Source organism: Acromyrmex echinatior, chromosome 13 (assembly GCF_024713525.1).
Source record: "Acromyrmex echinatior isolate Ae372 chromosome 13, ASM2471352v2, whole genome shotgun sequence".
Classification (NCBI taxonomy): domain Eukaryota; kingdom Metazoa; phylum Arthropoda; class Insecta; order Hymenoptera; family Formicidae; genus Acromyrmex; species Acromyrmex echinatior.
Genome location: NC_141864.1, coordinates 5,357,299 through 5,383,136, shown reverse-complemented (window position 1 = coordinate 5,383,136; position 25,838 = coordinate 5,357,299). Strand labels below are relative to the sequence as shown.

Genomic DNA, 25,838 nt, shown 5'->3' with positions numbered 1-25,838 from the left:
TACCTTCTCGAGTAAAGTCGTCTTTCTACCACGCGCGCGAATAGTTTCCCTCCGATTCAAGATTAATGTATATAAATTACAGTAGACATAATATATTTTTAGAATTGCATCTATTTATCGACCAGCGATTATCATCTGTGATACCAATTGTTACCTTTGTCTCTCAGATTAATCGCGGTTTTAAAACTGTGTAATCAATTTATTGACATTTCTATTTTGCATGTATTTACAGATGCAGACGCTTTTGGCACAGCATTTTTACAGTCACCTTCAGAAACGTCTTCTGTAACGTCACCCAACCGAGGTACCGCTGATAGTGACAGCGACAGCACATCGACGGAGCTGTGCGACGAGCCGGATCGTTTGAGCGACGTCGATAGCGAGGAACTCACGTCAGCGTCCGACTCTTATGTCATGGCGACGGACGATGAAAAGCACGCTTACGAGGGTTCGTCGACCTCGACGAGTACACCTGCGCGTTCGTACATTAAAAACGAACCGACGATGATCGTAGAGGAGCCACAGACGGATACAGCTTTCGGAACCGAACGCGACAAGTCTCCATCCCTGTCCGAAATCTCGATCGCCAAGATTACCGATCAAATACGGAGACTCTCGGCCGAAGATGACAATAATACGACAGTCCCTCAAATATCGAGCACGCGCGACAATGACGAGCTCCCGATAAGTGATTATCCAGTTGAGAGATCGCAAACGAAAGAAACGGAATCGAAATTGCAGGATTATACATCGAGTGAAGAAGCGCCAAGATCGTCGAAGAACGTGAATAGTTACGATTATTTAAGCGTTAAATCTAATATCGTTGAGAAGACGGATGATATCCTGATACACAGAACAGATAGACTGAAAGATTCAGAAGAGAAAAAAGAAATCATCCAAGCTAGCAGTAAAGATACAGATCTTAAAATGGATATAATGGAAACCACTACGAATATACTACGAGATAGTTCCATAGAACAAACGAGTATTTCTAGAGATAAGAATTACGATAAATTTCTCTCGCTTCTAGACACGGATGACAAGCCCTTTGAATCCTCCTTAAGATTTGCCAGCAATGTTCATTTGGATTCAAAAAGTGATGATAATTCGAATGACACGGATTTTGCGAATAGCAGAGCTCCGGATATCGCGACAGAATCACGATCTTTCTATTCCAAGAGATACGTTGTAGGCCACATTCCAATTTCCCCGGTAACAATGGATGACAAACTAACGAAATTGTCGCACGAAATATATAACGTCGCGATAAGCACGGAAAATCTGACGAGTCCTGAAAGGGCTTCGAAGAGAGACGCTTTTAGTGACAAACAACCCATAGTACAGACAAAATTGTATTCGAATTTAAAAAAAAGTCCGAAATCTCCAGAAAGTACGAAGTCGTTCAGCTCAGGAGAGACGATGGGTCCCGATTCGAAGCCTTCTAGTCTAACGGTGAGTCCAAGGACACCAGTCAGATCGGACTCCCGTGACTTCACAATAGACAAATCGGCTTGCTCATCCATCAGCTCGGATTCTAAAACTCTTGTTCTCCATTCCGTAAATTCGGATATCGTACTCGACGATTCGAGACCGATCACAAAGAAAACATCGTATGAAAAATCAAGCCCGTCGACTCCAATCAGTACGGACTCTTTAAGGAACAAATCCGACACAAGCCCGAAATTGGTGATTAGCAGTTCTAGCGATTCATGCAGCCCGGGCAAAGCTAAGTCTTCCGAGAGGTCATTCAGTTCCGATCTGCAATCACCAGTAAGTGCCAACTCCATAAGATATACCTCAAACTACGGAAAACGAGACCAGGATTTGGTGTCAGATTCGCCGATGGACTTGAGCAGCGCGACTTCGCCATTTTATCCTATCGCAAATCCTAATCAGAAAACACCTTCGCCGTACAGTGCAGGCAAACGAAGATGCAGTATAGACAGCACCGAAACTTCGCCCGATCCGAAATCGATCAGCTCTAAAGATTCGACCAAGTACTCGGGGTATCAGACAAAACTAGATCTTTCAGCAAAGTCACTTGAGAGTAAGGAAAACGAAGGAATCTCCGAGAGAAGCGAATTGTATGTCAGACCGCAATTTGCGTTGAATACAGAATTAAAGGTGAATTATACAGAGAAGAGCAAAGCCGATTTGAGCTCTTATGAATCGATCGGTGGTGAGTCCTATCAGAAAAGCGAAGACTTCGCTGATGACAATGCGGACGATCCGCTCTCTGAAAAGGATGTGGTGCCTCAATTGCCGCACGAGAAGCTTGACAAGCACTACCTGAATTACAATTACAGACGTAGAGAACGATCGAGATTGACTGAGAGGAGCTCAAGCAGTCTGGAAAAAAGGTGTATTGATTTAAAATCCTCTACTTCGATAGATGAATTCAATACGACCATGGCGAAGAAGAGATGTAGTGATATTCTCGAAGATATGAAGCATCTAGAAGCAAAGGCTCTCAGCGATGGATCACCTGAAACTAATATGCTAACGAAGAAATCGAGCGATATCTGGGAGGACATGAAAAATTTAGAGGCAAGACGACAGGATACTTTCAGCAATTCTGCGAGCGGCTTCTCAAAGCGGCGATTAGAAATTCCAGACATAAATATAACAAGTGAAAGTAGAAAGTCTTACGTTGTGCATCCTAAAATCAACATTGATGAAAATAGCGACAGTATATTGAAGAGCATAGCTTGTAATAAAAATAATAGCGATACAGACGACGGTAGAGAATCAAAGGTAGGTGTATGGACAAAGGTAAAACCACGAAAAAAAGGTGACAACGGACGCAGAAGTAGCGATCGGGCGTTAAAAATTATTCAAGAAAATTCGGCCATATTGCACAAGATTTTAGCTTGCCAGGCAAAGAAACGTCTGCCAGATCTGGAGGAAATATCCAAGGAGATCACCATCAGTCCGATAAACGAAGAAATTTCTAAAATATTCAGCCCGATTCTCGAAAAAATGGGCCTAAATGAGCACGAAATAAACGAGGAATTGGCACGAATAAATTTCAAGGACTTTGATAATATGAGCGCTACCAGCATATCAGAATTCGACGCAAAGATCAATGAAGAATTAACGAAATTATCTCTTATTGACGATACAGAACAAATTGATCATTTAGACGTAGACGAGATCATATCGAACGATTACTTGGATACTCGGGAGGCGCTCATAGATCATAAAATAAACGAGGAGCTTTCTAAATTGCTAGCGAATTATGAGGAGGAATCTCCGCCGAGTATGATTAATTTAGAAAAAGGTTCATCAAGCCAAAACATAAGCGAGACAGAAGGTCTCGATCTTACCAGCATTTCAACGAATGTATTTTCTTACAAATCCTCCAATGATTCTATCGAAATCAGGAACGACTTAGAATCTACGCACGAAGTTGTAGGTCAGCCTGAAAAGTTTCCATTCGCGACGCTGAAATACGAGCAGAGTATGTCGCCCAAGAGCGACATAGACATCTACAGAGAATTGGAAAAACTCGACAAAATCTCATCTGTGCAAATGCAACTAGACAGGCGTCTAGAAATACCGCCAAAACGATTATCCCCTATTTCATACATTTCGAATACTTCAACTTATCCGGAAGTAGCCACCACGACAAGATACGTGCCGAAAACGAGCCAATTTGATACTGCACCATTGAAGAATACTTACGAATCTTACAAGAGCTATGACATTCCAGATAGGCTATCTCCAAGAAATAGTCCTTATACTGCTTACGATAAACCAAGCGATCACACGTTTGAATACACAGATTCCAAATCGAGGCTATCTATCGATCCTTATGACCTACATTTGAAAAGTCCGATATTGTCGAAGGAATCCTTGGAATTTCGCGTGAGATACGATGAGGAATTGTCAAGGCCGATCGGCGGCGAATGCGCGGCCAGTCAGGATAACAGATTGACGGTTTCCTTAAGTACGGGAAGTTCTTACTACAGCAAAAGTAACAACGAAGCGATTACGCCGACGAAATATATCAACAATGAAGAAAAATGTTTGGACGACTATTGTAGCGACAGTCGTCTACATAAATACAGTACTTTATCGCCAAAGGATTATTCTCATCGAAATACAGATTACGATAAGCCTTTAAGCACGTTATCGCATGTAATGGTGGAATCCGAAACAAATATCGGTTCGTATTTACCGACGAGGCATCGCGATTACAGTGTATTGTCACCCAATCGTCAATACAGAGATGAGTACTTTTCTTCTAGTCCAAATCATTACACTCCGAGATTGTCCCCAAATCTGACGGAAGAAACGAGAAAGTCTGCCGTTTCGCATCCAGAATCTCCGGGCAGAATAACTGTCGAGTATGGAGATTTGACTAATAAAGGATCGAACTGTTACAAGAAATCAACACTGAGTCTCGGTAACATAGAAAACGCGAACAAAGACGACGAAAATGTTGACACCATTCCGAGTCCGAAGACGAACTTCAGTCCTTTCCCCATTAGAAATAATATTAGGAAACCCAAAGAACTGACACTGAAGTTAGGTCTCTATTCGCCGAAGAACTCTGACTTCGGCCAAATGAAAAAATCATAGTGCTCAGTTAACTGTCGAAGCGACGAAGCTTTTGTCCTATATGGAAGTTTGCACGTAAGCTGGTTCGTCATTACAAAAAGAAATATCTATGTTCGTTAGTCAATCGTTTCGATAGTCAATCGTTTCTTATTTTAACGCAAAATGAAGCATGTATTTGTGAGTTTTAAAGAGTCCCGTATTATCGATTTTCCGAATTTAACAAAGTGGGCCTAAATTGTCGCCTAAACATTCTTAAATCGTTATGCTCGACACTATTAGACAAATTATACGACATAAGCTTAATTAGTAATAATCATGGATGTAACTCTAAGATAGCAATTAGATAAAATAAAGTTGTGTAAGTTTTTCAATGCTCGGCCAGATAATTGTAAATTACAAGTAAACTCTTTCTTTTAAATGATATGCAAACTTGTTTTGACGGAGATATGAACGCTGCATCAGAAATAATGTAAAAATGAATATACAGGCCAGGTTATATCGTAATCGCGATAAGCGCGAAATAATATCTCCATGAACGCAATTAAATTTGGGAATATTGCTGAAATAATACGTCGTGCGTTATTGACGCGATTACGAAATAGCAAATCCGGGCAAAGCAGATTAATGATAAATCCAATCCCCATATTCAGCCGCACGTTTCTCGCTTCCTATCCTTTATTCCATCATTAAAAGATAATGTTCACTTCACAGTTATCCGAATATTCGTATTTATACAGGCGTACTCGTCGTTAAAAAAAAACAATAATGTTGAAGGAACACTATAGTACTTGAAACGCTCGCATATTGCAATCGCTAAAATATTACAATGAAATGCCTTCGATTCCCTCCAATTTTAAACTATACCAAAATTTCCTACGAGACAATTTCCAAATCGATCGCTATATTCAACTTAGATTAATATCTAATTAAAGAAATTTTATGAAATATCTTTCTCTCTCGCTTTTTCTTTCTTAGTGCTTATGTCACATCCCTGTAGGTACTTCTTATACCTATATATTGCGAGGCAATATATATAAAATTGTACATTTGAGACGAATAATTATCTGTAATGTAACAAAATTTTTTTTAACAAGAAATAATATGCAACACATGTAAAATTTATAAATTGTCTAAATGAAATTTAATTTCTTTGTATGTTTCGAAAATGTAATTGTATGGACCCGATATAACTCTAAGGATTGTGCACTACAAATTAGATATAAACAAGATAAAGATTGTATATAATTTCAACTATTGTATGTTGCAAATAACTTCGAGGTTCTGCAGAATCTTTTTATATAAAGTAAAAGTAGTATTTTTAGATGTTTCTAATAAGAAATATTCGTACCATCGCAGTGTTAAGAATCAGTTTGCTTGGACAAGCTGCTTCTTAAGCGTGAATAGATAAGAACAACCTGTTACAGTTTAAATCCTTGCTCACAAATGGCTTTTCAACTCAATACATAAACGAAGTTTATGAATCGCGATAAGAGATTTGCACGAGACAGTTTTCTGTTTTATTGCAACGATTCGGATGTTTCGTCTCAAGATATTTAACTATATTCAATTTATAGCCTACTTGACCATAAGAAGCGTATTTCTATAACTTGTAATATGCAGAAAAATCATTATACTTCATTCCCTGTCATCGCACAATTTTTGCAATAAGATGCATCGGAAATCCAATGCATCTTATAGTTAGCCTATTAGAATATTTCCCCAATCATCTGTGATAGCATAGAGAACGATAACATAATCTTAACACAAAAGATTACGATTTAATTATTAATTTAGGCACATTGCTCTAATTTTAACTTTAAATTTAAGATTTTACGACTAATTTAATTCATACGTCTTTTCCTATATTACATTAGAAAATAATTTAATGCTAAAATTTCAATTCAAGTTATTATTAGTGATAATCATTTACATGCTCTATATATATATATATTTTATATTTATTTTATAATTATCGTTTTATATAAAAAATCAAATATATGATCTTTAAATTTACAATTTATTTGTTATCAACTTTTTAGAAATAGTCATATTATAAAAACTCCTGCTTTTTTGCAAACAATTCTTTTTCGTTCCAATTTATTCAATAACATTTGTCAATTGCAACATGAGGAAATAACTGATAAAGAAAAATGTAAGAAGCTATTGATAACAGCTTTCAGCATGTACTTTAAAATTTACACAAGTTTTTTTTTACATTACGCAATTTTTTAATAATATTTTATTCGACTGTCATAAATTATATAAAGAGAATATCTCCTCAATATTCGTTATATTACATTTACAGAGAATATATTGTACACTTAAGTATATAAAAAATATGGTATTAACTTCGTTTCGATTATCACATCGTACGATTGGATCAGGAAATCCGAAAGTAGTTTCAGATGCCTGTGAAATATAGAAAGTATTCGCGAAGGTGCTGGAAAGGGCAACGGCACGTTTAAATACAAAGATAGCTTAAATAAGGCAATAGTATTAAATGATAGCAAGTAAATTAGTGAATAAAACCTCATCGGTAACACGCAACGTTTGTTAACGAGTTATCAGCATCGCGTTTCGCATTTTCCATCCTGCATGAAAATTAGGTTCACTTTGTTAAACATTTACCTGCGAATAAAACTGCTCGACAATATGTACATTTAATTGAGTTCATAGAGTTATTTAAGCTTCTTGAACATCTGGATACTTTTCGAATATCTGAAATCGATATTTACTGGAAAATATGTTGCAATATACATTATACAAATAAATAGTCTTTTTCTACGATGTACGGATTGAGATATGGATTGGAACTTGCGGCTGATGAAAATGCTCAGATTAAGGTATCGCGTAGCACATCGATGAAATGTAAATCCTATGTAATGTCTCGTGTGTTTAGAAAAAGAAGGGAATATATTTCGGGATTAAGGGCGCGCGTGAAATTGTTACGTAATATTTTGAGAAAATTATTGTATATACGTGACAATGCGAGTCATGCCAGATATAAGACTGTATATTTGAAATGCATAAAACGATAAGTCGTTAAGGATAAAGAAACTGAATAAATATATTGAGAAAGTGAGTAACGATGTGTCTATTAATTATATAATACTATCAAAATAATCTTTTTTTGTAATATAAATGTGAATAATCATTTTCATATTTTTTCATACGAATCAGTTAACAAAATTGTAACAGCCAAATTTTGTCAACGGATTCGCGTTCAACAAGCAAAAATAATGTTGGAAATAATTCACATTTTTTTCGTGTTGCAAAATGATGTTGGACAGTATTATTATTCAAATCTCTAAATTCCGATTATAAGTTGATTTCATGAAACAAAAAAGAGAACTTACATATTTAACTAATTAATGTTTACCCAATAATAAATAAATATATTTAGATACTTAAAAATATTTTAACACTTCGTTGCCTCCGTTATTAACTTTCACAATTATTCCTATTAAATTACTTTATTAATTACTTTCCATGTTCGCAAAAAGAAAATCTTCATTGACAAACATTTTCATTTCGCGGTAATTTGGCAACAATAATTTTTTATCTACTATTTTTCATGATATTAATTTTTTATACTTTTATTTTTATTTTAGCGTGCAACGCGGGCGAGCTTCGTTAAAGAATCGGTTGTTTATAGAACTCGAAGCAATCGGGCACCATAGATTATAGAATATACATTCAACGATACATTCAACGTTTATGGGGGAGAAAATACTTGTACTCACATGCATGAGGAGGACGACGCGACGCGACGGCCCGATTACCGTTTGCAAAACTGCTCATTCTCTCCGCGACGGTTGCATACTCGTGCTCGAGTGGACATTTCATTTCGCTAACATGATTACACGCACTCATGCGTCGAGGATTGCGGATTCGTTTTAATTGGGATTACATTTCAATTAAAACCTCGTCCCCATTAGAGAGAGAGAAAACCGCGTCGAATTTCAGAGGGGAGGGACAGAAGAGTCGAACACGAAAGAGGAAAGGGGAGGGGGAGGAGGAATAATTGATACGGGCAACATGCGTTATCTGAACGCGAGAGCCGTCGCGGATAAAATATGCATGTTTGCCAATCAGGAGGTGTCCGGAGTTACATGTCCGCCGGCTCCCTCGGCAAACACGCGATTACGAAGGCTCCGGCGAGCTAAACGGGCAAGCAAACAACGAAACCTTTGACCCAGACCCGTCCAAATAATCGCCGAATTGGAAAGTACTCCGGTCCGCGATCCCGGTCGGGCGATTGAACCGGACGATGCTCGCCGGTGCGGAACACAGGGCTTCCACTAACGGTGCGGAGAGTAGTTGCCGCATAAATTAGTGCGTGAATTATGCAACACGGTCGTTTTATTAAAGGTTGATAAGCGTACTTTGTCGCCGCTCCCCCGACCGCGGAACGCCCCGAGCGCTCCGCTGGGACGTTTTACATTTTATTAGTACAAGAGAAATTCGACGTTATGCACTATCATGTTTCATATGCGCTATTCATGCAGAACCCTCGATATTTTCTCTGGCTCTTTCCTGTATTTCATTTTCAATTTTCCTGATTTTTCCCAGTTTTCCCGGCAATTTTTCCGACATTTCAGTGAACCTGTTATTGCCAGCGCAACACGTTAGCCAATTTGTCCATTCGACGATATTATCTAACTGTACGATTTATCCACTTGACAAACTGACAATTCGGCAATTTCACCATAGTCACATTCATGACGAGATTGACGAGATCGTATTGGAACTTTTATCGGGACATTTTTGCCATGCCTGTGCGCCCGACAATAATTCACAATATATCTGAGTTAAAATATCAGATAATGTTTTTTTAGTATTATTCATATTACATAAAAGCAATTACACAATAAATATCGATTTCCTATCAGAATATTACAGAAGTTTATATTTTTCCAGCAATATAATTTTACGTTTATTTATTAAATGGACCTCAATCATTCAAAAGAATTAAATTTCATGTGTTCAAAAATCATTTTCGTAACGAAATAAATGGTTCGGCAACCACAATAAAAATCCGTTTATTCGCAAAGAATTAATACACCGTGAATTTCCCGCGACCCGCGGCTTTTGTCAAATCCGTAATACAGTCTTTACATAACGTCATCATATTTCGCCGGGCTGCCTCATAATGACCAACGATTCTCTGGAAATTAATGCGCAACGTATCATTAGATTTCGAGAGGCTTCCGTTGAGTCATGCGAGGCCAAACCGCGTCGAATGGTAGGTAACTCTCGCAAGATGCATCCGCCGAGTGATGCATCTATTCGTAACTCGAGCGCGCATATAGATACGTACATACGTACGGTAATATGTACCTAACCCGTTATGGAAATGAGCTTGGGACGCGCGCGCGTCCCGACGACATCCTCTGCATCGGTAATATGCACCCCGTAAACCTCTGGTCCCTTGACAAGAGAGAGGCTTCCAACGCGCTTCTTGCCGCCATATTATGACGGTCGAACGATGCATCTTCGATGCAAAAATTTGTGCGTACATGTACCTATGTGCGATATTGATGTAGTAGTATGTAGTGATCAACAACATGTATACATAAACCAAGCACTTGTTATATTACAGAGTGAAGCCGAAAGTTGGCACTTTACGACTGACAATGAGAGAAATACTGCACTGAAGTAACTATCTTATTTTAACTTATGGCAAAATGATTGATGCTATAAAATAAATTGTATTTCGGAATACATTGGCTGCTACCAGATATACAGTCAGTGCTACATCGTTCTATCTTTATTGTTTATTATAGACGTAAAACAAGGATAGAACGACGCGATAGCGCTCCCCGAATGCATCCAATGCCAGTATTGAAAATTTATTGTTCACGTACCTATATTATAGGTATGCTACATATAAAGGATATTAGAGAAAAGTCACCGATACCGACTTTATTTTTTGGCAATATCTCTTAAACGAAAGATAAAAATAAAACTTTAACTACATAAATACAAACTAAAAAATGTCTTTTATCATATAATATAAACAGTTTTTATAATACTTGCCAATTTTGCAATAATTAATTTTTTCGTAAGATAAGCACAAATGAGCGTCTGATAAAATGGGCTCCAAAATTAATACAATGTATAGTAATATCACATATTCCTATTCTTTTCCATTCACAGAAATTATCTGTAAAAATACCTACAAATGAATGTATATAAGATTCGCTAGAATTTTTTCTTCACTTCAATATACAATAAAATTTTTTTGAATTATATGCGTATTTACTTTATGCTGTTCTGCAAAATGCAAATGTAACGCGACAGTTTTTCAAGGGCTTTTCTTCATTTCAAGCATTTAAAACGTTACTTAAATTATGTAATTTGCAAAAGGAAATTGTAAGAATTTTATTTTCGCATTCATAGAATTCGTGAGCTGATTTCGTATAGAAACAAGTCACAAATATATAAATTATATGTTTATACTTTTTTAATTAACTAAACACACACAGACCATGTTTAGTTTTAATTAGTATTAATAAAGTACAATAGTTAGTTTTTGAGAAATAAGGGAGTGTCGCTTTAGGATATCTATGTCAGTATCGGCGATTTTTCTCTATAGGCTTTCAATACTGATAGTGTATATCAAAACACGGCCATAGAATGCGATAAATATTTCATTCTATCTTACAAATATATTTTTTTAATCTAATTTCCCCTAAATTTTTTAAACAGATTTAAAAAATATATGTACTTAAATACCCTGAAATAAATTCATCATTATTCTTCAATAGATACGATGTTTCGTCATCGTAATAATTTAAAAGATAATTTTAGCTTTACAGCTATCTTCAGAGTTTAACTTAACTGTACCATCAAACTTACAACAGATACATCCTCTGCATCGGTAATATTCACTCCGTAAACCCCTGGTTGTTAGCTTCCAACGCGTTTCTTGTCGACATAATATGACGGTCGAACAGTGCATCTTCGGTGCTGCTAAATCCGGACCCAAGAATCCTATCGTCGAATCGGAATAGGACACGAGACGTTTCTTGTCGCGCAGCTCTGTGACCGAGGATAACGAGGATTTCAGATCGCACCGTCGCTCCAGATTTAAGAGCCGAGCTACTGGTGTTTTCTTCCTCGTGGCGTGCGCGATGTAACGTAAAAGTTTCGGAGGATTTCGAACTTGGAACATTAATCTCCCGCTCCTTTTCACAAAGAGCTACGAATGTCATCCACGGTAACCCGAAATTTTACGAATTATGTAACTGCTTGAAAAGTACATCCGTCGTTTGGAAAATATTGAATACAATTGTATAACTGTCACAGATGGTTATTTTTTTCTGGTTCTACAATTCAGTGTTAGCTCAGTGCAAAAGCGTCAATTGCAAAAATTATCGTTAAAATATAAAGTAAAAACAAATTGAAAATATGAATAAAGTTAAAATGAAGCATTTTCCAAGAAAAATTAATCTACAAATAAAAATACTGTTATTATATCGTTTTTGGATTTCTTATCCATCCATCATTTTTCCGCTGGTGTGTAAGGAACTGGCAAACTTCCCACTTGCGATTCTTCAGCATTTCGTTGAATTTCGGCATCGCACGAAAATGTATATTCATTGTATTGGAGATTGTATTAATATACATTAGAATGCAGACACATTAATCTCTGTTCTTTGCGCTATAAATTATGGCACCACACTTGGTAACACGTCGTTTCGCTACACTGTTATTTCTTGGAAGATAATTACGTGATTACAATAATGTAATGTTATTATCATCTAACCCATTAATTTTACATTAAATGAAATGAAGGAAAATACATGTATCCTTTTAACTTTTATAAAATAATAAAATAAATGAGTTTATTATTCGTAATATAATTATTCTTAATTCTTTAAGTAGTTTCTCTATATGGCAAAAACAGCTTTATTTCCTTCTTACATATGGAACTCGACTAATGTACACACAAACATGAAGAGGACGACATTTTTCGGAGAAAATTTTGATTCAGAGGGCGAAAAGCACGGTGATCTACATTTTAATGCGATGGTACGCGACGGAAGGAATACTGATTCAAAGATAATGGAAAAGTGCAGACGCATACCCGTATATGAGTCATGCATTCGATCAAGTTTGCTGAACTAGTTTTCGAAAATACTACGAAAAGCTGGAGCATCCAAGCTAATATATCGACTCCGCTACTTTGTGATATGAAATATAAATCATACCTGGAACTGATTCTTTTACGTATGAAAAATGTACGAAAGTACTTTGCTAAAATATGACGTTAGTTGATATACAAAAAATTTTTCTTATAAAATCATAATGAAAGAATATCTAATGTCTCCTGTGGACGCAATTTCCTATTTTATCATTTTATTGTCTTACGAAGAATATGTTGTAATATAATATATTAATTATGATATATCACAATATTATATTCTAGATAATACAGGGTGGGCCATCTATTGGTACGTTTTTGAATTTCGTCGTATGGCAACACCGAACGAGCTACAGACCCGAAATTTTGACAGTTTATTAGTCATACCGTCCGCGGCACGAAACAACATGTTTTCTCTTGAAGAGCGTTTTGAAATTTTAAAAACTTATTTTCAAAGTCAGTGCTGTGTCGCCGAAACTGTACGAATTTTGAAAAGAAATATGGGTCGTGATAGAGCACCCACCGAAGGAGCTATACGCAAATTGGTGAGGAAAGTTCGTGAGAAAGGGATGTTAGTGGATGACATTATATTACGACTGTTTTGAGTGAAATTGGTGCCGAGGTAGTCCAAAATGTCATTAATAATTGGGGTGACCGAATGGCATACTGTAAGGCCAGTAGAGGGAGCCACATGAACGAAATCGTTTTTCATTCTTGACGCGGATACTTTTAGCTTCACAACAAAAAAAAAATTAATAAAAAATATCAATGTATGCTCATTTGATCGCATTTTTAAAAACGTACCAATAGATGGCCCACCCTGTATAATACATAAATTTTATATTTAAAAAATTACATTCAAAATAAACGTTACTGTTTGTAACTTATAAAATTAATACTTTTCAATCAAATTTTTTTACAAAATTGTAGAAAATTGTGGATGTCCGTTATTCATTTCATAAACTGTGTGTGTGCCGTTACGTCCATCTAATTCTGACTCGTATAATGCTCCATCTAACAAAATTTCCACGATATAAAATTTTCTCACACAATTAAAAAAATCGATACTCTAGAAATATAATTTTAATAAGATAATTAAATAATATAACATTTTTCATACGTCTGCTGTATATCGCAAAATAAAATAAGAATTTTCTAAAAATTTAAATATATTTTCGACTAAAGAAATAAATATTAAGTTGTTGACTCAAATAATTAAATAAAACGCGCATTATTATAATAGAGTATTAATATTATCAGAACTTCTGACTAGTAATTTCTATTGTAGTTGTTACTAATGGTAAACCGCTATGTATAATATCTCAATTTAGGCGATTTTGTAGAAATTACTCTGTATTTAGGGAAACAAAGCGAGATACAATTGTTAATATAACATTATTAGAGAAATGTCGAATGCATTTCAAATGTATTGCACTGGTAATATTTTTGCTCGCTCTATACATTCGTCAATAAACGCATATCCACGACGAATCATAAATAGCGGTTCACGAATCTCGTGAAAACCGCATTGGGTGTTGATACAAATCAGAAACGATGTGGAAACGTGGCCGACCTGATGCCCGCAGGCAATCAATTGGTATCAACAGGATACATATGCAAGTTATGTGGACGTTACATGGCCCGCCGACTGGAATTATGCAATCGAATAACAAAGTACAACTATTATGTAACAACGGAGCGACTAACTTCTGCACAATGGCAGAGTGACAATGCCAGAGACTGTTCCTGTTCCCGTTCACGTCCCAAAGCGCGACAACAGTCAAGTGACAAGTGCTCTCTCGAAATCCACTGCGATACACTAATTGTACCATAAACGAAACCACCTGAAACCACTCCTTGTTAACTTGTAAATTAATTTTTAAATGCATTTACATCTGATATGCATAACGTTGTATTAACCCTTAGGACAAAAACTACTAAACATATTGCAAAAATATTATTTTGATGGTTAAATCAATATATGACTTTACATAGCTCTACAAAATAATATACCCTTAAACTTTCAACAGCTTAGAAAAATGACAATTGAGAAGATTATGAGCTTGCAATGCATGTTTAACGATTTCATTTCATTTTTCACAACTGATGTATTTCTTTCTTTCATTCAATCATAATTTGCAAGAATATAGAAAAAAATTAATTTAGTTTATTTGTAAGGTACCTATGTAAGATAAAATGGAAAAATACATTTCACATTATGTTTTTCTTTAATACATTATGATCAAATTATATATATTATAATTATATACACATTATGATTACTTTAACAAAATATTTTATAATCAAAATATTTTTTAATAGCTTTGTTAATAAAAAACAATGATTAATTTAGCACCTATGTCATAAATGAATAAATGTTTCAATATAACTTATCTGGGCATGATAGTCAAAAATGCCTCAGATAAACTAGTACAAAAATTAACTCAAAATTCTTTAAAAAAAAACAATAATAAAAATCATAATTTTAAACGTAATATGTACTTAGTATAAAAAAATAATTTTGTTAAAAATTAACACTTTTTAATGATTATAATTTTAAAAATTTTGCCAAAAGTTGTCAAACTTTTTTGTTACTTTTTTGTATTATTTTAATATATGATGACAATACAGATAAGAAATAATACATTTATACGTGAACTTTTATATAATTAAAAGTAGTCCCAAACTTAATAATGACCACATTGTGAGAGCAAAAGCTATTCTGAGAAAATTGTAAAACTGTTAAACAAGATTTCAGTAAAATTCTGTCCAGTTATCTAGCGATAGGCAATTTCTATTCTAGATTAAAATTTCAGTGTAACTATCTCTCTTTATTTTATGTGCGAAATTTAAATTATAAGCTGAATACAATAATCTTTAGAAAAATTATATTTATTAATAGAAAATAAACAAATTAAAATTTAAAAAAAGGAATTTTAAACAAAAAATTCAAAAAAAGTTTAAAAATTTAATTTTTTTTTAATATACTCTCGACTGCTGCCAGAAGTTAATTACAATATAGATGGAAATTTTAAAAAAATTAACTAAAAAAAATTTCACTTAATATCGTGATTTAATAAAATTTTTCATAAGTTAATCTTATGTATGTACACATCTTATGTAGTACACGTTGTGAGAGGCTTAATATCAAATTAATACTGTAAAGTGTACATTGGTTGATATAGAACTTTTAAACATTTCCGATGTTGTCATTTTCTATTCACTAATTAACCGATAGATCATTTGAATTTATATGTATATACACAGGAATTGATGACATAAACAGATATAGATTTCGTTGTTTCACTGTAATAGATATTCTAAGAAAATAAACTAATATGTAGAAAAATTAATAATAATCGTATAAAATATTTTTATTGATAAATGCTGATCTAACTAATAAACTTTATAATTTAACTCTAAATAATAATAAAAATGATAATGATTAACCAACGTCTATGCTGTTATATTTTTACAAAAAAATATTTCTTACAAATTCATATATAATTTCTATACAATGTAATAATAATATATTCAGATAAAAGAATAAATATAAAATAAATAAATTAAAAAATTCATTATTATAATTCATTATTATAAAAAATAAACATGCATTTTAAGCTAATAATCACTGCAATTGTCACTCAAATAAAAGCATTCTTTTCTTTTAGAAAATGATATTAATATTAATCATTAATATTAATCATATAGCACAATATAACTGTAGAGTGCAAAAAATATATGTACAGCTTTATGCCGAATAAAAAGATACGCCATGGGCAATGTTAAACTTATTTTTATCTCATACAATGAAATTATTTTGATGTATTGCAGTTATTGAAAAGAATTATCTTATATAATAAGAAAATGGAAGTGAAAATATGAACTGGTTAAAACTACAGAGATTCTGTTAAATGTGAAATACAATATATTCCTTCTTAATTACGTCATTTTTAACTATTAATTATTAATAACCAAAATAAACGATTCATTATAAAATGCAATTTACTATCGTTGTATCGTACTCTTTCTGAACTTAATATAATCAATTTGTCATCATTGTGTAGTTGTCGGGAAATCCATTATCTTAATTAAACTCTTTAGTAAAAATATTTATATGAGAGATATAATTTCATGTACGTAAGCATGCAAGCTTGAAACTATCGGATAACGAGGAATTTAAAATTTCTAATGTAAATATAAATACAATTCTAATTAAAATAAATCATAATTGCAATACATTTATATAACAATAATTTAATTGTTTTAACATATACGCATTCATTATATATGTATATACAACATTATAATAAAATTTTTTATATCCATAATGTACGACACATGCATTAATATATTAATTAAAATTTACTAATTATAAAATAATATATAATATCTACGTATATATAATATTAATATTATAATATGTTTTATTTAATTATGTAAGTAAAAATCTTCAAAAATTTCTCCTCTCTTTCCTCTCCTCTCTTCACAATGCAATGTATCTAAATTTTTTTAGGAAATTTATCTTTTTGCAGCTTGATACATATGACACTTATTCTGTTTACAATAATAATTTGCAATAATCAAAATTAATAAAAATTTTTTGAGGAAATTCTTAAGTCATCTGTTTCACAGATACGTGATTATTTTTAAACATGCTATTTTTCTAATTATCTTTACATATTTAAAAATTTCCACAATTAAGCATAGAGTAACCAAATATTGAAAAAGCACAGTTTTTTTTAGTGATATCTAGTGTTGATTCGTAATAATACTTGCTTTATATAAAAGTTCTATAGATACTTTGTATGTATAAAACAAGCTTATTGTTAGTTTAAATTAAAGGAAGCTTTTCAATAAGATAACATAGTATAACATAGTATAGCAAAGATGAAATGATCACTTTGTTACACTTTGTTACAGAATGAAAGAACAATTATTATTATGATTTTGAAAATGAGCTAAAAGTTCTTTAAAGTAAAGCTTAAAATACAATTAAAAAGCACAGATAATGGGAAATAACAGATTTCAACCTATCAAAAATTCTGATATACATGATTTCTAATAGATTGAAATCTGGATATGTGTATGTATGAAAATTTGTGCGTACATACATGTGCGATATATTAATGTAATAGTATGTAATGATCCACAACATGTACATTCACCGACTAAAAGGCTGCAACAGATTCTTTTTTATGATTTTTGATATTCAATCTACTCATCGAGAGACTGGTTTTACTTACGGATTCATAAGTTAAAAACGAATCATTCGGTGAACAGACTTCCGAAACCCATTAAAAAAAAGTGCAACATTTTAGTCGGTGAGTGTACACAGAAAAATTGCAACACTTTTTTTCGATGGGTTTTGGAATACAATTTGCACACCGAGCGATTGGTTCTTATTTATGGATCTAACCATTTATATTTAACTGTTTTACAAGCAAGGTTGAGTTCCGAAGCCCATTGCAAAAACAATGTTGCAACCTTTTTGTGACCAGCTGTATACATCAGAGTCCTATATTATCAGAAAAGTGCAAATAGATTTTGCTTGCTGATTGGCTGAACGGTCACCAATTAAACGGGAATTTCGGCCCGCAGCTGATCGCTTGTAACAAAAGCTTTATGTATTAGAGATCCTATTAGATTCTAGAGATTAGGTTGAAGGTACTATATTATTTCTCTCAGAGAAAGATATCAAAAGTTTTATTTCTGTTGAAATTTGATCAATCAAAAACATCCTGAACAGAATAACAAGTCACGATAATGTCGAAATAATATTAAAATAAATCGGAAATGATTGAAAAATGACTTTTAATGATCATTTTAGAGTCATTTTGATATTATTTTGATATCGTAATGACTTGTTGTTCCGCTTAGAAGTTTTATTTTAATCCAGATAGCATTTGTGTGGCACAGTAACCGTACGTTATAAAGTAGTGAAGCTCTGAAACAAACCACCGTGCGCGTATGTTACACTCATGTGAGACATCATGTGTTAAAACTCGTGAAGTCACATGAAACAAATCATGTAAACAGCATGTTGACCGCACATTGCTAGCATGACGTTATGTTACGTTGCAGCATGTTGACTTTACGATGAATAATATAAATTTTGACTTTTTGAAACAGCGCGCTAAGTACACGATCCTGTTACGGCGAGCAAAATTTTTATTAATTTAATTATCTTGAAGCTAATTATGGGAACTCTATTAAGACATCATTATCATCGTTGGCTGCATTTAGCAGACTCAACAGTTGAGTGAGCGCTTGCTGTTATTGATATAGTATTTTTCTAGATCATCCAATTAGACTTTTAGATGTTGAGTCTGCTGACAAGATCTAAAAATTTAATTGGATGATCTAGAAGGACGTCAAAAAAAGGATAAAAATTTTTTGCTGAGCATTTCTCATCATAGTGAGCCTTTTATCCAATTCAATGTGGTTTTTTTTAAATATAAGTAACTGAACTTCGCTGTGTCCCTCTAATGGCGATATTGCACTGTTTGAAAATTAGACATATTGAATATTTCTGCACGAAACTAGTCACGCGTAAAAACACTGTGCAATTCCAAAGTTATAGCACGCAGTTTTGTTTTAATGCTGATAATGCAATCGGGAGAAATCTATGTGCATGCGGGAGAAATCTATGTGCATGCGGGAGAAATCTATGTGCGAATATGGAACGGGCACAAGAATTCGGCACAAAACTCGACACGCATAACCATGCGTTTTCAAAGTTACAGCACGCAGTTTTGTTTTAATGCTACCACTGGAATATAATTTGAAATAGTAACTAAAATCTGACGATGTTGACGATACCTGTATATAAACTATAAAAATCACAGCTTGTTCACCTGTGACTTTTGCACGGCTGGCTATCTGGGTAACATTATAAACAACATTAAATACGAAATTATCAAAGTTGCGAGATTAATTTGCACAGAGGATCAGTTGCGAACCCAATATTCTCGGTTTCAATTGACGCTATCAACTATCAGCAAGTAAAACCTATTTGGGCTTTTCTGATAATAGAACTCTAATATATATAAATCAAACAGTTGTTATGTTACAACATGAAGTCGAAAATTGGCAGTTTGTCGACTAACAATGAGAGAGATACTGTGCTGAAATAATATTAAACTATCTTATTTTAATTATAGCAAAATAATTGATACTATAAAATAAGTTGTATTCCGCCGGTACACATTGGCTGCATTCGGTGCTACCGCATCACACTATTTTTATTGTTTATTAGATATAAAACAAGAATAGAACGATGCAAGAACACTTCCCGAACGCATCACACTGAAAACCTAATTCACGTACCTATATATAGATATGCTATGGGCTTTTAGTATCGGCAGTGTATTGAAACGCAGCCATAGAATGCGATACAAATATTTCATTCTATCTTATAGCATCAATCAACTTGTCGTAAGGTAAAATGATTCACTTTATCTTGTTAAAGAATTTTTTTTTTTCAAATTTCGTAAATAAGACAAAGCGACATTTGTATCAAGTATTGTCTAGTAAATCACTTATCGACTACTAAATGGCCAATCGAGATTCTTTTTTGAAACACTAAAGCAATTTTCCCGAGAGTGCTTTTATATCTGTCTTGTAATATATATATAGTCATTAAGAATCTTCAAAATGTACATTAGCAGTACTAGTATATACTATATATTAGCTAAAAGTACACATAACGAACGAAATACGCTATTCTCAAACAGAGAAAATAATAAACAGGGGAATAGTATATATTGGAATGATATTATTGAAAAGCATTAGTAAAACGACTTTGTTGAAATTAAAAATCGTTCCACATTTTTTGTAAAAAATTCATAAAATTTTGTATTTTATATATACCAAATAAATTTTTTAATTTAATTTCCCTTTCTTAAACGGATTTTTTTTTTAAAGATATATATACTTAACATTAATAAATACCCTAAAATAAATTCATCATGATTCTTCAATTTTTAGTCGTCTTCATAATAATTTAAAAGATGATTTTAGTCTTATCCATCTTTTGAATTCAACTTAACCGTATCATCAAGCTTACAGATACTTCAGTCCATTTCCTATAGCGATGTATCGAACCCGCTTACATGAACTCATAATGTCTACCTTTACTTGCCGAGAGCACTGACTTAATAGCTTTCTTCTCCAAGAAATTCGGACATTTCATCTTGTCTCCAAAATTCAGTTGCACACCTGCCATTCTTGATTACATCTTACCTCACCGGTTGCCACACGAGATATTCTCGTAATAATGCAAATTTTCGCCGCACGCGCATCGCCTTCGTAATGTCGACGAATTACTCGACAAGCTGTGGCCAGTGAAGCTTCTTAGTAAACATAGATTGTTACATCTCTTTATATCAAACGTATAATAAGCAACAAATAACATATTGTATAATGAAATACCGAAAGAATTAATTTGTACTTGCACAGCTTGGACTAACAATAAGATATTCAGAATAAAAACAAAATATTTCACTGAAATGAAACACAGAATAAGTATTCAGTAAATATTGAATAAATATTACGTAAATATCGTATTAATTGACAGTAATTTGTAGAAAAAGCTGTATAGGTAAACATTACGCAATTATAATAACATCGTGATGTTATTTCAGCAACAAAAATCTGAATGAAGTTATGAAATTCTAAAAAAAAATTTGGAAGAATCAGTCTTTCTTAATATTAATTCTCATAATAAATATATGTATGTCTACAGGAAAAAAACTCAAATTGAATTTATTTATAGGTAATGAATAAGTAAGTAAGTATGTTTTATAATTCTACTCGCGCATCTCGCATAATCCAACATGGAAACGAGTAAAATTACATTTAGTTAAAAGTTAGTTCACCCCGTTAATGAGCTTACTGTCTTTGGTGCCTGAGGGCTTACGGTATTTATCTGGTTTGTCTATGTTATAATGAACTTCCCGTATAGGTATATCAGTAAAATACGCACCAGAGCGTTTGCTACGTGCTTGATAATGCCTGTTATGTATAACATGATCATGCGGTGTACTCTTGTGTTCATTAGCGAAACGTGGCAGAGAAAATTCATTTTTCGCAACGTATAGTGTCCGCTTGTTGGTGGTCGCTGAAATGAGTTTTTACACTGCACCAGCTTTGAGCTAGCAAATAACGAAAGCTATGCGCACTCTACGATACACGTGTTATGATAATATAATAACAGCCAAGCTTTATCAAGTCTTGAGATTTATACACTTACAATGCGAGTATGTTATACAGAAAGCGGTATAGTTTTGGAAAGTTTATTTTTTGATGATGAAATTTATTAAAATTAATCAATCAATGCCCAATTGCATTTGTTAATTTTAATAAATTTTATCATCAAATAATTTGGAAATAAATTAAAATAGTCAAATTTTTTTAAAAAAAAAGGCCATTAATCACAGATGAATCTTGATAAATAAAGATAGATTTTACTTATCTACAGTTCGTACAGAAGTTAGATATTCGCTATAAGAAACCAACTAATAGTGTTTTTCACTGGCAGGACTGCGCATTCAATGCACATTAAAGCTGTTGTACATTAACTTAATCTGAATGTAAAAGTAAGATACCTCAATTATTAAAATACCCAATGTAACTTTACGTCGATTTGTGTACAACGGCTTTAAAGTGCACTGAGTGCAGCACTGCCAGTAACCCGGCATGTAACTCTGCCATAACATGGCATGTAATTATTAACAATAAATATATGCACGTCTTTAATATGTAAAAAAAAACCAATTATAAATCATTTAAGTAAAACATATATTTATATTTTTTAAGTTCTAAATTTTGAAGAAGATAAAAATTCGCTAGCTAGAAAAAAGCTACTCTGATCAAATATTCTTAAGAATAAAATTTTGTCATCATGGTTTTCAAATTATGGTTTTTTTCGTTTGTAAAATACAATAATGGATCTTCCCAATCAAATAAGTCTTCATCAAATAAGTTTCGGACGTAAGATGCGCGCAAGCATGGCTGAATGAAGCTCACAATGTTGCTCCAGGAATGTAAAAATCTCCTTTTCTTCATGCGCTCCGCATCAATTCCATTCAGAGTTTGTAACACGAAATTGGTTTCGCTGACAAGCGCTTCAAACTAAAAGCGGTCGACGGTACCCGAAAATTACATTTTATCCGGTCAAAGCAAACTTCCTCAACAATTCCCGCGGCAGTGGATGAAGGAAGAGAGAAAGAGGGCGCGAAACCGCACGAACTCAAAGTGCCACCGACCGGAAGATAAAAGAACACGACACGGATAGGATCGCGATGTCGTTTTGTACAATGCGAAAGATGGAGAGAGAGGGAAAAGGAGAACGGACTCACCAAGAAGAGGAAAGTATAAGAAGTCACGCGTGCATCACGCGTCAGCTCCTTCGTCGGAATTGCGAAGTTCTCTGCGGGGGAAAACTCATCCGAAACTATTTGCTCCGGGTACGCCCGCGGAAAGTATACATCTAAGAAGCTACATCTTTTTATATTGCTGAGTTCCGTGCAGGATTACCCTCCTTTTATTACTACGGATCAAAGAGAAGGTGGACGATCGTCTTACTTCCTACTTACTTACCTCCAAAGAAGGATCGCCATGAACGTAACGACCTGTAACAAAAAGAATGCGGCATCATTACAAAGCGAAATGTCAATCGTAGAATTCGCGATTACGGAGTAAAGGAGAGGAGAGAAAGATTAATAGGACGTTTGTTCTAAAGACTGCGTATAATCAGTATCTGCTCGTAATTCAAATTTGCGAGTACCAACTAAGGGTAGATTTACTTTGTTATGCAATGTGAACGAATTGACCAGTTTTTATTTCCATTGAGATGAATCTAAAATTTTACTTCCTAATTTTCTATAATGAATCTCTCTTGTGTATCTTCTCGGAAGATTGAGATCTCGAAGGTTTGAATAAATTACTTTCTTTGCTAATAAGAAACAAATGCCACATACGACTGTCTTGAACAAAATATATTGCATGAAGAAAATCACGTGCATTTCCTTAAACGAACTAGTTTTTTATTATGGGAATTCTAAGACGGACAAGCTGCAAATACGCATTTGCGGGATTCGACTACTTGCTCGCCAGCAAATAAATTATGGGGCGTTTTATTTGCGTCTTCACGGAACGTGCAGACAGCCGTGGCTGCGAATGGCGTCGCAAAAGCCGGATGCGCCGCGAAAAGGAGTGCATCCTCTGCTCTCGGAACGCACGTATGGACGGTTTTAACTCATTTCGCTGCCGTCTGCATGGTTTGCATACGCACGGTTGTGCCCATTTAAATGAGATCGCGAAAGGGAACGATTTAAGTATCTGGATGCTCACGCGAAAGATGTTATGCTCCAAGATTGGCTCGAGATATTTCAATGTTTCACAGAGACAAGAACGTTAGTTTTTATATCGAATTGTTAATAAACAAATATGCATGAAGTATCCGTTATAAGTTTAATGATATACGTTAAGTTAAGGATATTTTATACATATTTTCAAGATAACAAAATTATAAAAAAATTACAGATTATTCTAAATCACGTTTAAAAATAATATAACAAATTTGGTGACGGTTTACTATCTGGATCATGTTATTTTAATAAATAATAGTATTTTTTAAATATGTGCTCTAATAAAAATATATGGAAACGTATTATAAAATACAAATCTTAATTTTTTTGATATAAGTACATTATGCATTTAAGATTATTTAGGTAGAATTACATTGCGATGCATGAAATAAATGCATGAAGTCCAGTAAATAAAACAAAATATTTATTTGTTCTATAGCTTTGTAACTAATCAATGAATCGCAATAAAACTTTGCATAAATTATTTTGAATATTTAAAGTATTTATAAATGAAAAATATAAATTTTTTTATCCCTTAAAGGCACTTCCCTCTTGGAGCAAATAGTCATATTCATCCCTAAGTCGTTTAAAATTGCAAAATTACGCTATGCAAAATAAATCTTCAATTTATGCTCTACCATTTTCAAGCAATTTTAATTTTTGCGCTGTAATCTTTAAGAGACTTTTTCTCTTGGAGCAAACAGTATTCGTATCTGTCATTAAAAATTGTAAAAATACATGCTTTAACTGTGTAAAATATATTTTTTATTTATGCGCTATGAATTCTAATCATCTCAATTGTGTTTCTTAAAAATTCAGAAATGATAATGTAAAAGAGTTTTGGTGAAGGTCAAAGAAACAATAAATTGGTAAAAATAATAAATAGGATTGGTAATACCCTCGTTCTATTTGTTAACTTCTTTCTGTTTTGTATAATTAGATAGTATAATTTTAACAATTTTAAACGACTTCGGGATGAATATAATTATTTGCTCCAAGAGGGAAGTCTCTTAAGAGTTGCAGCGCAAAAATCAAAATTGCTTGAAAATGATGGAGCATAAATTGAAGATTTATTTTGCATAGCGTAGATAGCGTAATTTTGCAATTTTAAACGATTTAGGGATGAATATAACTATTTGCTCCAAGAGGGAAGTGCCTTAAGAGATGCAGCGCAAAAATTAAAACTATGTGAATATGAAAACGCATAAATCTTGTGTATTTGATTTTCCAAATCGGTTATTATTAACAGGGGGGGAGGGAGGGAGAGGCTGACAGCCTACTCAGCACCCCACAAAAAATTATATATAATATTTTTAGCTAAATGAAATAAGCACAAAAAATTTTTTGGCAGATTTTGAGAACGCATAAATAGCGTATTATTATATAATTTATTCATTAAGATTTGGTTAAGTGGGGGGGGGGGGGGCAGCTAGGCAGACGTGTGTTGCCTGCGCCCATCTGATTTCGATGTACCTATATTCTCGCGTCCATTTATACACAGCAATTTTACTATGATATAGTCAAGACATTTATAAGCAAACTTGTTACGACTGCAACGTGCATGCGTTGGAAAACGCGATTGTATTAAATTCCGCGGCAATGACCTTCTTATATTCGTTTCCACCGATGTATATTAACTTTAATCTCGGTTCAATTTACTCTTCATCTTTTCCTAATTTTTAGAACTGGAAAAAGATGAGGAGTAAGTTAAACCGAGATTAAAGTTAATCCACATTGCTGGAAACAGGCATTAA

At 33.6% G+C, this 25,838-nt stretch overlaps 2 protein-coding genes across 6 annotated transcripts in view; one reads left to right on the top strand and one right to left on the bottom strand.

The window, feature by feature from the left end:
- The window catches only part of LOC105150871 (uncharacterized), a 33,795-nt gene extending 26,150 nt beyond the window's left edge, over positions 1–7,645 (top strand). For all 3 annotated transcript variants that reach the window (XM_087412834.1, XM_011064230.2, XM_011064231.2), the window contains one exon: positions 233–7,645. In XM_087412834.1, the coding sequence (XP_087268960.1) occupies positions 233–4,584 (4,352 nt within the window). In that variant the 3' untranslated portion in view covers positions 4,585–7,645. The remainder of the gene's footprint in view (positions 1–232) is intronic.
- Timp (Tissue inhibitor of metalloproteases) overlaps positions 1–25,838 on the bottom strand; it is a 163,389-nt gene that overhangs the window by 85,770 nt on the left and 51,781 nt on the right. For all 3 annotated transcript variants that reach the window (XM_011064225.2, XM_087412840.1, XM_011064224.2), the window contains one exon: positions 23,315–23,346. In XM_011064225.2, the coding sequence (XP_011062527.2) occupies positions 23,315–23,346 (32 nt within the window). The remainder of the gene's footprint in view (positions 1–23,314; positions 23,347–25,838) is intronic.